The following is a 15185-nucleotide window of genomic DNA, read 5'->3' on the forward strand; positions in this document are numbered from 1 at the left end:
AAAAAATTAGTGCCTAACCAAAGCATCCGTGGTTTCAGACCCGGCCACGATTATTGCGTTTCCCATAGCAACGTAACACTCAAAGGGAAGGTAAGAAATATACAATACAAATACCAATGCAAGTCTAAAATGAAAACAACAACAGCTATTTTAATTTCTCCTGGTCTCAGTCTGCAGATATAGAACTGCTAAAAAGGTCTTCCATAAGGATTTCCTAAGACAAAAAAAAAAAAAAAATAGTGCCTAACCAAAGCATCCGTGGTTTCAGACCCGGCCACGATTATTGCGTTTCCCATAGCAACGTAACACTCAAAGGGAAGGTAAGAAATATACAATACAAATACCGATGCAAGTTTAAAATGAAAACAACAACAGCTATTTTAATTTCTTCCTGGTCTCAGTCTGCAGATATAAAACTGCTAAAAAGGTCTTTCATAAGGATTTCCTAAGACAAAAAAAAATAAGTGCCTAACCAAAGCATTCGTGGTTTCAGACCCAGCCACGATTATTGCGTTTCCCATAGCAATGTAACACTCAAAGGGAAGGTAAGAAATATACAATACAAATACCAATGCAAGCATTTCGGTTCAGCAACAAATTTTGGTCTGCATGCTAACCACTCAACCGCCGTGCCGCTGTTCTAGAACATATAAAATATTGTAAATAAGAATATCCTTTGTTGCTAATATTTATAAGACAGTTAAATACTAGCTTGAAAATATAAAATATAAAATAAACACAGTAAATAAAATAAATATAGTATGTAAAGTGGACATTGTCCATAAATTAATAACAAATTATTCATTAATTTCTACCGCTTTTCCTCATGAGGGGTGCTGGAGCCTATCCCAGCTGTCTTCGGGGGCGAGAGGCGGGGTACACCCTGGACTGGCGGCCAGCCAATCACAGGGCACATATAGACAAACAACCATTCACACTCACATTCATACCTATGGACAATTTGGAGTCGCCAATTAACCTAGCATGTTTTTGGAATGTGGGAGGAACAGGCAAACTCCACACATGGGAATCAAACCTGGGTCTCCTAGCTGTGTGGCCTGCGCGCTAACCACTGTACCAACACCGACATTGACTAAGCTCTAATTTCCACCTACCTCCATCTTTGGAGCAAAGGTTGAGTAGGTTATGGACGGTATCCATCATCTCCTGCTGCTGTCTTTGTAGAGCAGTGCTGTTTCCCGTGGCCCTGTTCAGTTGGACCTCTAGCTCCTTGATAACGCCGCTCTGCCTCCCTACCAGGACCTGGAGGCTCCCTTTTTCCTGTTTCAGTGTTTCTAACTCTTCTTGGTGCTTTGTTTCCATTTCTAACATCTTCTGCTCTAGGAGGCTGTGGGGAAACAGAGGGGAAAGTCTTAAGACATTTGTACAAAGTAGTAGTACAAAGTTGGTTAGTAAATGAATCATGAAATAATCTTCTGGAAAATGACATTTCCTGCCCCCCCCCCCAAAAAAAATGCCATTTCCCGTTAAGATCACCGACTTTGACATAGTGTATTATTTGATATACTGTATTTCATACAGGATGACTGCAGTCATGGTTATGTTACGTAATCTGTTAAATAACCCCTTAGGGCCAATTCCTTTTATGAACATGATTCTGAAGTATGAAAATATCCCTGCCAACGTTATTATTTGGTTAGGAAAAAAAGTCTTCCACTGTAGAGAGCATAGAAAGCTCATATTATTATTATTATTTATTTCAGTTTCTGCTTATTTTTGGTGATCGTTTACCTGTTTTTGTCATGGAGTTTGTTGATCTCGTTGGTCTGGACCATTAACTGCTTCTCCAACTTGTTGGTGGAGAGAGAATTTTCCAGAAGTTGAATCTCAAGCCTTGATGTTTGATTTAAAACCTGACACACACACACACAAATCTCCAATCCATCACTTCGCAAAATTAGGCCAAATAGTCTTCATCACAATTTTTTTTTATTATTTTGTTTTTTTTTTGCATGCATGTAATTTCCTGAACTCTTACTTGCGTCTCAACATCAGTCAGCTTCCGCGTCTGTTCCGCAGTTTGAGACAGAAGGTTGCTGCCCATTTCCAACATGGCTGCCGTGGTGTTGTGCACCGCACTCTGTTGCAGTTGAACCATCTCTGTTTTCATGCGCTCTTTGATGTAATTCTCAATCTAGATGAATAAAGAAGAAAGACAGAAGAAGACAAAAGACAGAAGACAGAAGACATATTAAAATTGGAGTAAAGATCATCATAGAAACATTTATATATTTTTTATATGCAGGTATAGAGTCTTCCAATGATAAGAAAATGACTTATATCGGTATAAATGATGTACTAGTTCCTGATCCTATCCATCATGGTCACTCCCAATGAGAAACTCAGCATCCTTCTACCAATATATTCACAATCTCTCCTCTGGATATGTCATGTCCCAACCATCTCAGTCTGGCCTCTCTGACTTTATCTCCAAGGACTCAAGGCCTGATCCTATCCATCCTGGTCACTCCCAATAAGAACCTCAGCATCCTTCTACCAATATATTCACTATCTCTCCTCTGAACATGTCCCAACCATCTCAGTCTGGCCTTTCTGACGAAGCTCTCTAACATGTAATGTCCCTCTGATGGATTCGTTCCTGATCCTATCCATCCTGGTCACTCCCAATGAGAACCTCAGCATCCTTCTACCAATATATTCCATATCTCTCCTCTGAACATGTCCCAACCATCTCAGTGTGGCCTCTCTAACTTTATCTCCAAGGACTCAAGGCCTGATCATATCCATCCTGGTCACTCCCAATGAGAACCTCAGCATCCTTCTACCAATATATTCACTATCTCTCCTCTGGACATGTCCCAACCATCTCAGTCTGGCCTCTCTGATCAAGGTCTCTAACATGTAATGTCCCTCTGATGGATTCGTTCCTGATCATATCCATCCTGGTCACTCCCAGTGAGAACCTCAGCATCCTTCTACCAATATATTCCATATCTTTTCTCTGAACATGTCCCAACCACCTCAGTCTGGCCTCTCTGACTTTATCTCCAAGGTCTCTAACATGTAATGTCCCTCTGATGGATTTGATCCTGATCCTATCCATCCTGGTCACTCCCAATGGGAACCTCTGCATCCTCATCTCTGCTACATTCAGTTCTGTTTCCTGTCTTTTCTTCAGTGGCACTGTGTCCATATGCCCAACCCTATTATTAGGAGAAACATTTGAAAAAATGTTTATACTAAATACAAACCAAAATGAGGCTGAAATGAGAATCCCAAAAGTGTCTTCTGAGCCGTAGAAGAGCAACCTTTGAGCAGTAAAATGTCCCTCTGGGTAGAGTTGACCAGGGTTTACCGTGCCTCTCACCCTAAGTCACACCACGATAGGCTGCTGTTGCCTCTCCGTGAAAACGAATGGTCATTTCGGAACAGCTATGCAAAGGTTTGCTGTCCAACTAAAACATGCAGTTGCATTAACTTTTCCGATGTAATATCCTCACTTGGCCAAGATGCAAAAGTCATGATTTCAGACACTTTCTCTAACTTATTTACCTTAAGGTGATATTAGCTAAGAGTCCACATTGGTCTTGGCCGAGAAACAGACAAGGAAACTGATTGAAAATCACAGTTCTTGTAAGGTCGGATTACATTGCATGATAGCGAAGCATATAGCATTACTTTGTTTGGAAAATGATTTCAGCCCATCAAGAAATGTAAAACCATTGAACTCTGCGGATGGTGTAGGTTGTTTGAAAATCTCAGTTCAAAACTAAAACAGCAGTTTTACACTAGAGGTTTATCCATCTGCTCAGGACCACACAAAGTATTATAAAGTCACTAAGCGAGGAAAAAGGTACTGAAAGGAGTTAAACGGCGCTTTGGTAGGTTTCTTTTAGGATACGTGACAGACTCTTGGCTGAATGTTATGGCGGTAATAAAAAGAAAAGTACCAAGGAGAAATGGGAATTACACGGACACACCCAGTCACCCAAATATTCCACTTTGGAGGCCATAAAATACATAAAATAGGCCTGTGTGGGTGATGGTTTCTTTATATGGTTTTTAACCTCAGCTACTGTCTTAGTACTTGGTCATTGGCAGTAAATGGAGATCGCTACAGGCCAAAAAAAAGTTTATGGATACAACCTCTTATTGGTATTGCTTTTGTTCACTTGGTACTTGACTTTTTGCAGTTTTTTGCAACTGGAGATAACATTTTTGATTGAAGTTTGCATCTTCATAATAAGGCTTGAAGGTCAACTGTACAAAGTACTGAACAGAGTATCATGTATATTTTGTTATATGTGATCATTTGGATCTTGTTGGGATACAAATATAGTAGAATTTAAGACTGGTAGTATAATTTCTACATATGCACGTATTACAATCAGTAACTGTTACATTTGTTCACTTCCTGCTTTCCTAATACAGTTTAAGTTTTTTTTAAACTTTTAAAAAAAGTTTACCTTTTTTTAAAGTTTTTTTTTACCTTTTTTTTAAAAAAGTTTTTTTAAGTTTTTTTTTTTTTGTCACGTACCGAAGTACAAGATGATATGACCATCCAATGACATAATGGATACCGTAGTAAGTGTCAGTATTGTGATATATATAGCACTGGTTCAAGACTCTTGAAACAACAAAAAAAAAAACCTAAACAAACTGTATTATGAAAGCAGGAAGTGAACAAATGTAACAGTTACTGATTGTAAAAGTACCAGATGGAGGGGTAGGATTTAATAAGCTTTTGCTTCTTCCTACTCCTTTTGGACATGTGGAACTGTGAACTGACAAAAAATAAATAAAAAAACAAAAAAAAATTAAACGTAAAATTATACTATTATTTAATAATAATAATAATAATAATAATTAGTATTATAATATAATAATAATAATAGTAATACTTCTACAACTACTACTACTACTACTACTACTAATAATAATAATAATAATTATTATTATTAGTAGTAGTAGTAGTAGTAGTAGTTATTATTATTATTATTAATATTATTATTATTATTATACAACAACATTATTATTATACAACAATTACTACTACTACTACTATTACTACTACTACTACTACTACTACTACTACTACTACTACTAATAATAATAATAATAATAATAATAATAATAATTATTATTATTATTATAGTAGTAGTAGTTATTGTTGTTGTTGTTATTATCAGTGTCATTATTATTGTCATTATAATTATTATTATTCAATTATAACTTAAATTATATTAGAAAGACAGTGAATAAATGTAACAGATGGGAGGGTAGGATTTAATAAGCTTTGCTTCTTCCTACTCCTTTTGGACATGTGGAATGCGTTCAATTGTAATCTGATGCATGTTCAAATGAAATAAAACCATTACCATTTACATAAGATCTTAGGATGATTTTTTGCCTGAGCAGAATTTATTTGGAGGCTTCATCCTTTTTTTTAAATGATTCAATCCTGTTTTTAAAATGGCTATTTTGATAGTAAAGGTTGCCGACCCCTTGTGTTAAGATAACGAGCTAACACCATAGTTTAACTCGGTCATACCAGAAAATGAGTATTTCTTAGGATCTCTCGAGTACAAGCATTGAAAGCTTTGACTTTGACAGCATTGAATTGACAATTTGCAAAAGAGGAATTCACATAAAAAATCACTCGCATAAGAAAAGAAATACATTTGGTACTTTAATAACAAGAAGAGACATTCCAGAAGGTGCAATAACCATCGGAAACTTCCAAATTCTGGTTCTGCTTCTTCAAAAATCATTGCAAGGGTCATGTTTATATTTCCCTAAGTGCTACTTTACACCTACTACGTCTTAAGCTTGTTTCATATGGACTTATGTGACTTCACAGGGAATGATGCAACTTGACAGCTAAACAGTGCACTGTAGTATAAATATTCTATTCTATCTACACTTTTTTATGAGGTACAGTTGGCTGGCAAACCATGCAAGACAACGTCTTCGGGCTATCCAGAATATAAATAACAACCTGCGGAACATAAAAGCAAATGTCAAGATCCAAAGAGCCAAGATTTTAACAGCAAAGAGGTTGTCCATCACACAAGAGGACAAGTGTTTGGGTTACTGGTTGTTCTATAGAGTGTATATGGTAAGGATGGGTGATCTTCACCATACATATGCTGTACATTATCGTGGCAGAATCTGGCTCTTTCTCTTCTAAAACTGTGAATGTTTACCATTTTTTTGACATTTTCCTTTTAGTGGAGTGTCTCTCTCAAAAGGGGATCTTGATCTCTTTTTGAAACGGCAGCAGAGGTGGTTCTTAGAGACAACTGTGGGAGCTGGGAAATGGTAGATCTGGGGTAGATGTGCGTGGAAATCTGATTCAAAGTGACCGTAAACCAAAACGGACAAAAATAATCAGATCTATAAAAAGTGACAATGCACAAATTTGTGTAATTTGTGGTTTGTTACACCCACAAACGTAATAAAATGTGCCTACTGCAACTGTAATACTGAATTTTATTACATATGTAGGAAAGTGAAAAACTGTAAAAGTAATAACTTCCCCCAAATGTAATATGAGACAAAATAATGATCTTTGTGGTTGTTCTTGTTGTTTGTTCTTTCTTCTTTTAATGAGGGAGAAGGTGTAGATGTCATTTTGAGGATTTTAACAAGATAATTGGTAATGGTAATTTCATTTAATTTCATTTGAACATGCATCAGATTACAATTGAATGCATCACATAATCAGTTCACAGTTCCACATGTCCAAAAGGAGTAGGAAGAAGCAAAGCTTATTAAATCTTACACCTCCAGCTGGTACTTTTACAATCGGTAACTGTTACATTTGTTCACTTCCTGCTTTCCATAATACAGTTTAAGGTTTTATTTTATTTTATTTTTACATTTTTAATTTCTTTTTTTTGTGGAAAAAATATTATTCAAACAGTATAATTTAAATACATTAAAGGAATCTTTAATTATTAAATTATAATTTTTTTAAATTAAAAAAGATAACATAATTGTGATAATTGCAATTGTTTTAATACAATTATTATTACTATTATTATTATTATTATATTTTATTATTTCTTTTGATAATTTTTTTCCCATATACACACAAAATCACACATACAATAACAATAAAACTAAAATGCACATGTACGCCCACAAACAAAATAATAATAATAATAATTTCCTGCAAATGTAGTAGTTATTTCATTTCCAGGAAATTCAGTATTATGTTTACAGTGGGCAAATTTTATTATGTTTGTGGGAAATTTATTACATTTGCGGGATTATTACATTCAAAGCTGCAGATTTGTATTATTACGTTTGTGGTTTATTACGTTTGTGGCCAGTTATTACATTTACGGGTATAACGGTGGTTCATAAATGGATGAATGCATGAAAAGTGACTGAAAAGCTACTGATGATGTTATCGATGTTATAGTAGGTTCCAAGAAAATGCATGCACACCGTCCCGTTACGATAAACAATTAGGACTAGATTTGGATTCCACAACCCAACAGCAGTTATGCAACATCCATTCAGTTGGGGTACAGTATCACTTATGGCTCCTCTGAGCTCCTTATCCGACTCAGCCCACTGCTTTTCTCTATTAAGATTACAGTTTGAAAGGTGAAAATCCTCACGCTACCAATTAGCAAATTCCATTTTTGTTGACATTCCTGTCTCATCTTTTTCAGATTCTGGAAATTCCCTACCTTACCTCATGGGTATAATTAATGAACAGTCACCTCCCACGCCATACGGTCTTTCCATTTTCCCATGTTTGTTGAGCTGTTTTTATAACAATGTTAATATTTCTGGTGTTCTGGAACGTTTTTGTTTTTTATTCCACTTATACATCTCAAAAGTCCTTCCATCCTGGTTTGTTATTCTCCTGTACAAACCGTGAAGCTGGAAGTGACCTCACATTCCCGGGCTTATTAATATCATGAAGAATTTAGATATACATCTTGTCCCATTTCGTTGTGTTGTTTAAACATTAATGCAGTTGTTTATCACTTTATGCCTGAAGGGACACAACAATAGAAACTGATATTGTTTAGAGTAGTCTGTGTTGAGGTTGCATAGCAGTATAGTCGCCCCCTTGCTGTTAATTTGAAAATATTCAATAGTAATAAAGGGAATAGTTTCTGAGTTAGAGCACAGAAAATATGTTCATGACTTTCTAAATATGTTTTTTACCATTATTAGAGTCCTGTAGACATGAAATAACACCCCTATATTCACTTTTACAGTCCTATTATTTTTGGTTTACACCACATTATGCAGTGAACACTTTAAAATAATCCGTTCATTCATTTTCTACTGCTTTTCCTCACAAGGGTTGCGGGGGTGCTGGAGCCTATCCCAGCTGTCTTTGAGTGAGAGGCGGGGTACACCCCGGACTGGTCATCACCAGCCAATCACAGGGCACATATAGACAAACAACCATTCACACTCACATTCATACCTATGAACAATTTGGAGTCGCTAATTAACCTAGCATGTTTTTGAAATGTGCACGGGGAGAACATGCAAACACAGAGATGGCCGAGGGTGGAATTGAACGCTGGTCTCCTCGCTGTGAGGTCTGCATGAGAACCACTCGACCGCCGTGCAGCCGCATCTTTTGTCAAAAACAAAAAGACAAGCAGCAGAACTGGAGGTAGCAGAGATGAGGATGCAGAGGCTCTCATTGGGAGTGACCAGGATGGATAGGATCAAGCCTTGAGGCCTTGGAGATAAAGTCAAAAATGAGTCACAATCAAGTCACAATTGAACTCCGGTCTCCTAGCTTTGAGATCTGCGCGCTAACCACTCGACCGCCGTGCAGACCGCTTTAAAAATAAAATGCTATTAAAACAATATGCGTTCAAAAGAGTTTTCCACGAAAATATAGTAAAACCTCACAATCGCTGGGCATTATTTTCTCTCCTTTTCATATTCAAAGAATATAACACATAATGATCGATTTAATGATCCCAAATTCACCTCAAAGTTGACAAACAAATTGCGACAAAGACCCAACTCCCATCATGGACTGTTAAAGGTTGAATTATGCAAGTCCAAATATGTTAATGTTCCTCAGTCTGAAAACAAATAAACCATAACCATCTACTGAAGGGGCCACCAGACCCTGCAGATACCCGTGCCCTGTTATTGCTCACCGGGAGTAAAAAAAAAAAAAAAAAGGTGAATTTGACACCCTTTTGGTGTACGCTGGGCCTGGAAGTAACACTTTTCATTACTGTTTGTTTTTAAAGCCATTCTTAAGGCTTTCTGTCAAGATTAGGTGAGTAACAACTTTGTCTGAACTCTCGGTTGACTTTTATGACCTTTTGACCCCAGTGGCCTTTTTTGACGCAGTGACTCAAGCACATTTTTTTTTTTTGGTTTCATAAAACGCCAACAGGGGCAACATAAATATAAAAATAAAAATGCAGGAGATGTCTCGTATGTCTTTGTGAGCAAATTTGTATCCTATACTTGACCCCGGAATGGAGGGGGGGGGTGATTATTTGGTATGATAGGTGGTAGAAACAGAAGCCTGCAGAGAACTGGGTGGTCTAGATAATTTCTTATCTCTTCTAAGCCAGAAAGGCCAATAAACATCCGGAAAAACAAACACGGAATCTTTAGAACCCAGTGCTTCATCTCTCTTCTCCTTTTCACCTTGTCCAGATTGAACTGTGTTGATAACATTTTCTTCATTTCCAAATCGCTAAAACCGACATACTCAAGTTAAGACACATTCATTTAAACTTTAGTGTTCAGTGGCAATTTGCTTTCTATGTATTATATAATGCAGGGGTCGGCAACCTTTACTATTAAAAAGCCATTTACCAATATATAAACCAATATATTCACTATCTCTCCTCTGGACATGTTCCAACCATCTCAGTCTGGCTTCTCTGACTTTATCTACAAGGCCTCTAACATGTAATGTCCCGTTCCTGATCCTATCCATCCTGGTCACTCCCAATGAGAACCCCAGTATCCTTCTACCAATATATTCACTATCTCTCCTCTGGATATGTCCCAACCATCTCAGTCTGGCCTCTGTGACTTTATCTCCAAGGCCTCTAATATGTAATGTCCCTATGATCCTATCCATCATGGTCACTCCCAATGAGAACCTCAGCATCCTTCTACCAATATATTCACTATCTCTCCTCTGGACATGTCCCAACCATCTCATTCTGGCCTCTGTGACTTTATCTCCAAAGCCTCTAACATGTAATGTCCCTTTGATGTACTAGTTCCTGATCCTATTCATCCTGGTCACTCCCAATGAGAACCTCAACATCCTTCTACCAATATATTCACTATCTCTCCTCTGGACATGTCCCAACCATCTCAGTCTAGCCTCTGTGACTTTATCTCCAAGGCCTCTAACATGTAATGTCCCTCTGATGTACTCCTTCCTGATCCTATCCATCCTGGTCACTCCCAATGAGAACCTCAGAATCCTTCTACCAATATATTCACTATCTCTCCTCTGGACATGTCCAAACCATCTCAGTCTAGCCTCTCTGACTTCATCTCCAAGGCCTCCCAATGTCCCTCTGATGTACTACTAGTTCCTGATCCTATCCATCCGGGTCACTCCCAATGAGAATCTTAGCATCCTTCATCCAATATATTCACTATCTCTCTTCTGGACATGTCCCAACCATCTCAGTCTGGCCTCTCTGACTTTATCTCCAAGGTCTCTAACATGTAATGTCCCTCTGATGTACTACTAGTTCCTGATCCTATCCATCCTGGTCACTCCCAATGAGAACCTCAGCATCCTTCTACCTTCTATCTCTGCTACCTCCAGTTTTGCTTCATAAATCTTCATATTTCAGTTTCACCAGTGGCGTCAACTAGTTTTCTCAAATGGCAGGGATGGAGTTAGTAACCTTCTGAAGGACCTCTGAAGGATCGGAGTTATTGATATTTTCTACATATTTATATAATTTGGTACATTTTTTGGCACAAATATAATCAAAACACAAACAAGTTTCCACTTATTTATACATGTTGCATGCTAATGACAGTAATTTGTTAGGCTACATAACATAGTTATGCGCATGTTGTTGTCTTTCATGTAGTGGGCATGGGTTTGATTCCCAGCTAAATGGGTGGCTTGCATTATGAACTACGTATGTAACATGGTTTTGTACAGTAGGGTCTTCATCGAAAGTGCAAATATGTTTACATCACTGACCGAATCTTGTATATAAATTCCCTGCTGTAATGAACGTCTGTCTAGACAGGACATTATTAAGAATGTTTGTTATAAATTATACATACAAAAATACATACAGGTCAATTCTATACATGCCAAAGTAATAATAAATATAAATAAAAATAAATATCAACATTTCGAGTATATTAAGTATATTTTCTCATATGATCCGGTTTACAGTATTGCTCTCCAATGTCAAAACAGTCTCTGTAATTACTCCAATTAATTATGTGCTTTGTATGATCATATGAGAGAGGAAGAGCCCAAGACATGGGAATGCAACCGAAACCAAACAAACTCTTCATGGAGAACCTTTCATAGCGAGAGGGGATGTTTAAGAAAGATTTACATGTGAGACGGGAATCTTTCCTGTGGGACACATTGGGCAGGAATGTGCCTAATGACGACTTTCTTGTATCGCTCATGTCACTTTCCCTTATGAATAATATGCAAAATAAAGCCACCGTCCCACGGATGGTATGCTTACTTCAAGTGAACAGCCAATCCTTCTGCCAAAAAAGTTTGAGAAATAGATGAAAAAGGTCACAGTCGTGACCCAACCGGTTCTGTGCTATCTTCAAACCACTCCGAAACTCGTTCCGGTGTGTGTATGTGTGTGTGTGTTCACCGCAGCACTATCTATCAAGCTGGCTGTCTCCTCTAATCAAAATTAATGGAACTTTAATCGCTGAGATTGTTTCCTTCACTGTCACATTTGTGTTTAATTTTCATCCTAACATCCTATTTAGCTAGGAATCCAGGATTTACTGACCATCTTTGTAGTTGCGGACAATAACTAAAAGGCGCTATCTTCACTTTGAACTAAATGTTTTATCACTTTCTCCTTCTGGGTCTCCCACAATGAGTTCCATCACCAAATATTATAGGTTCTGGTACCCAGGAATCATTTTTGCTTGAGGATGCTCCTTAGCCTGTGCAGTGCCCAAACAGTGAGGCCATTGCCTTTATTTTTGCTGGAGACTGAAAACATTTGAGTTTGGTATGAAAAATGAATATGAGACCAGAGAGCAACAGCTTTTCTGATTTTTTCAAATGCAACTCATGCCTCATTTGTATTTATGTAACCCAACTGTTTCATCCAACCCAACATTGGGCTCAAAGACTAGACTTTTGGAATTAGAGTCGAGAGCACTGCAGGTTTTTACCAACATACACTTGGGGAACCGATGAGCGATGTTTGCATATGTGCGACCCACTTGTCATAGAAAGGCGTGTTTTCTCGTCAATAACGATACTCATAAGCTTCTTGAACCAGACATTGCAGAATCGCCTTCTCCTAAAAACGAATCATTCATTCATTCATTTTCTACTGCTTATCCTCATGAGAGTCGTGAGCGTGCTGGAGCCTATCCCAGCTGTCTTCAGGCAAGAGGCGGGGTACACCCTGGACTGGTGGCCAGCCAATCACAGGGCACATATAGACAAACAACCATTCACACTCACATTCATACCTATGGACAATTTGGAGTCGCCAATTAACCTAGCATGTTTTTGGAATGTGGGAGGAAACCGGAGTACCCAGAGAAAACCCACGCATGCACGGGGAGAACATGCAAACTCCACACAGAGATGGCCGAGGGTGGACTTGAACTCGGGTCTCCTAGCTGTGAGGCTTGCGTGCTAACCACTCGATTTCCGTGCAGCCTTTTACCATAAATATGAATTAATATTTTTATTATATTCTCATAGCATTGTTTTCTGCAACCTAACGTTCCAAAAATTTTATTGTTGACTTCGAAAGACTTGACTTTAATATTTAAATTTTATTCTACTAAAATGACTATTTTATGGGATTTCTTCTTTTAATATTTAGTTTTTGTTGTAAAATTACTAGTCTCACAGGGATATGCTGGAGCCTATCCCAGCTGACTTTGAGGGAGTGGCGGAATACACCCTAGACTGGTGGCCAGCCAATCACAGGGCACATATAGACAAACAACCATTCACACTCACATTCATAACTATGGACAATTTGGAGTCGCCAATTAACCTAGCATGTTTTTGGAATGTGGGAGGAAACCGGAGTACCCGGAGAAAACCCACGCATGCACGGGGAGAACATTCAAACTCCACACAGAGATGGCCGAGGGTGGAATTGAACTACAGTCTCCTACGTGCTAACCACTTGACTGCCGTGCAACCTACAAAATATGTTAACTACCATTGCACAAAATCTTTAAATTTGTCACAAACACACCAAAAAGGAGCATAAACTGGAGCAATATTTACTTCCATCATATATAATGGTTTCCCAGCTCTGATTGTGCTATGTGAGTGTCGGCCTTTTTGAGAATGCATTGAGCTTTTAGCCCTTTTATTTGAACCGTGTCACCAGTACCAAAGTCAGCAATGTATGATATTTGTCACCACTTGTGGCAAAATTTCCTGAGAAAATTTTCCCAGAATTTCAGTGAACTGAACTCCAAACAAACAGGAGGAACAGGAAGGCGAGGTGCAGTAGCCTGACTATAACATCTCCACATGGAACTGCTTGAGTGTGACCCGGGGTTCAACTACGCCAGGAGAGGAGGATAATAGATGCCGCTGTTAGAGATAATGTGCAGCTCATGCACGGCCACTATTGTGTTACTGTCGGCTTTCAGGATTTGAAACACTTGCAGCTGTCTGACCTTCACCCCACAAAGCTACCTCTGTTTTGTTTGGGTATTAGTGACGAAAATTATTTTATTCAGTCTACGCATATAATTAAGAGAAAACATGGGTTCTTGAGAGTCGGGCTAATTTGTATTTTATATAAATATCGAGTCAGTTCAGAACGGATTTCCAGTTTTTGGTTGCTAGACATACAGTGTAGAAGAAAAATAAGGACAACTATTGGGTGACCAACTTCTAACAAAGTTAGGGCAGATGTATATCTAGATTTTCCAAATGTGGCGTGAAGGTTGTTGATGGATGGGGTTTACTTAAAGGGGAGGACTAAATCAGATAGGAAGAACGTTAGCAGTAGTCGGTGTAGATTCTCAGTCATCCTGGTTATGGTAATCGGTAAAAGGTTCAATCAAAGCAACCGGTTCTTCTTGTTGGTTGTCTTGTTTCTTTGATGGTTTTGAAAATGCACGACCGCCAGTTTCGAAACTGTAATGTCAGGGCAGTCTGAAGTGATTAGAATCTAGATTGAGTCTGGATTTAGCTTTAATATGGAAAATTCCGTTTCTAATGTTGAGATACCTGGAAGTATATCACTGGCAAATCAGTTCAGGTTGGACTGCGTTGTGTTTATGTTACATTTGCAAGACTGAGAGACGTGTTTCTTTGACGCGTTCATTGTGGCCGTGTAACCTACACGGAATCGGTTAAAAATATGTTGACTACATTCGCACAAAATCTATACATTTGTCACAAACACACCAAGAGGAGCATAAACTGGAGCAATATTTACTTCCATCAAATGTAATTATTTCCCAGTTCTGATTGTGCTATGTGAGTGTCGGCCTCTATGAGAATGCATTGAGTTTTGCGACCTTTTATTTGAACCGTGTAACCATTACCAAGGTCAAAAGTAAAAGGTTCAACCAAAGCAACTGGTTCTTCTTGTTGGTTGTCTTGTTTCTTTGATGGTTTTGAAAATGCACGACCGCCAGTTTCGAAACTGTAATGTCAGAGCAGTCTGAAGTGATTAGAATCTAGATTGAGTCTGGATTTAGCTTTAATATGGAAAATTCTGTTTCTAATGTTGAGATACCTGGAAGTATATCACTGGCAAATCAGTTCAGGTTGGACTGCGTTGTGTTTATGTTACATTTGCAAGACTGAGAGACGTGTTTCTTTGACGTGTTCATTGTGGCCGTGCAACCTACACGGAATCGGTTAAAAATATGTTGACTACATTCGCACAAAATCTATACATTTGTCACAAACACACCAAGAGGAGCATAAACTGGAGCAATATTTACTTCCATCAAATGTAATTATTTCCCAGTTCTGATTGTGCTATGTGAGT

General features: G+C 38.1%; 1 protein-coding gene and 1 long non-coding RNA gene across 3 annotated transcripts in view; one reads left to right on the forward strand and one right to left on the reverse strand.

Moving 5' to 3' along the window:
- LOC144899515 (uncharacterized) overlaps positions 1–15185 on the forward strand; it is a 91562-nt gene that overhangs the window by 46675 nt on the left and 29702 nt on the right. The window lies entirely within an intron of this gene.
- The window catches only part of angpt1 (angiopoietin 1), a 64478-nt gene that overhangs the window by 32149 nt on the left and 17144 nt on the right, over positions 1–15185 (reverse strand). The window contains exons 2-4 of the mRNA XM_058047655.2: positions 2000–2155; positions 1753–1874; positions 1116–1348 (exon numbers count right to left, since the gene is read on the reverse strand). Coding sequence (XP_057903638.2) covers positions 1116–1348; positions 1753–1874; positions 2000–2155 — 511 coding nt within the window. The remainder of the gene's footprint in view (positions 1–1115; positions 1349–1752; positions 1875–1999; positions 2156–15185) is intronic.

Source organism: Doryrhamphus excisus, linkage group LG7 (genome assembly GCF_037039965.1).
Source record: "Doryrhamphus excisus strain RoL-2023G ecotype Guam linkage group LG7, RoL_Dexc_Guam_v1.1, whole genome shotgun sequence".
In the NCBI taxonomy this organism is placed as follows: Eukaryota; Metazoa; Chordata; class Actinopteri; order Syngnathiformes; family Syngnathidae; genus Doryrhamphus; species Doryrhamphus excisus.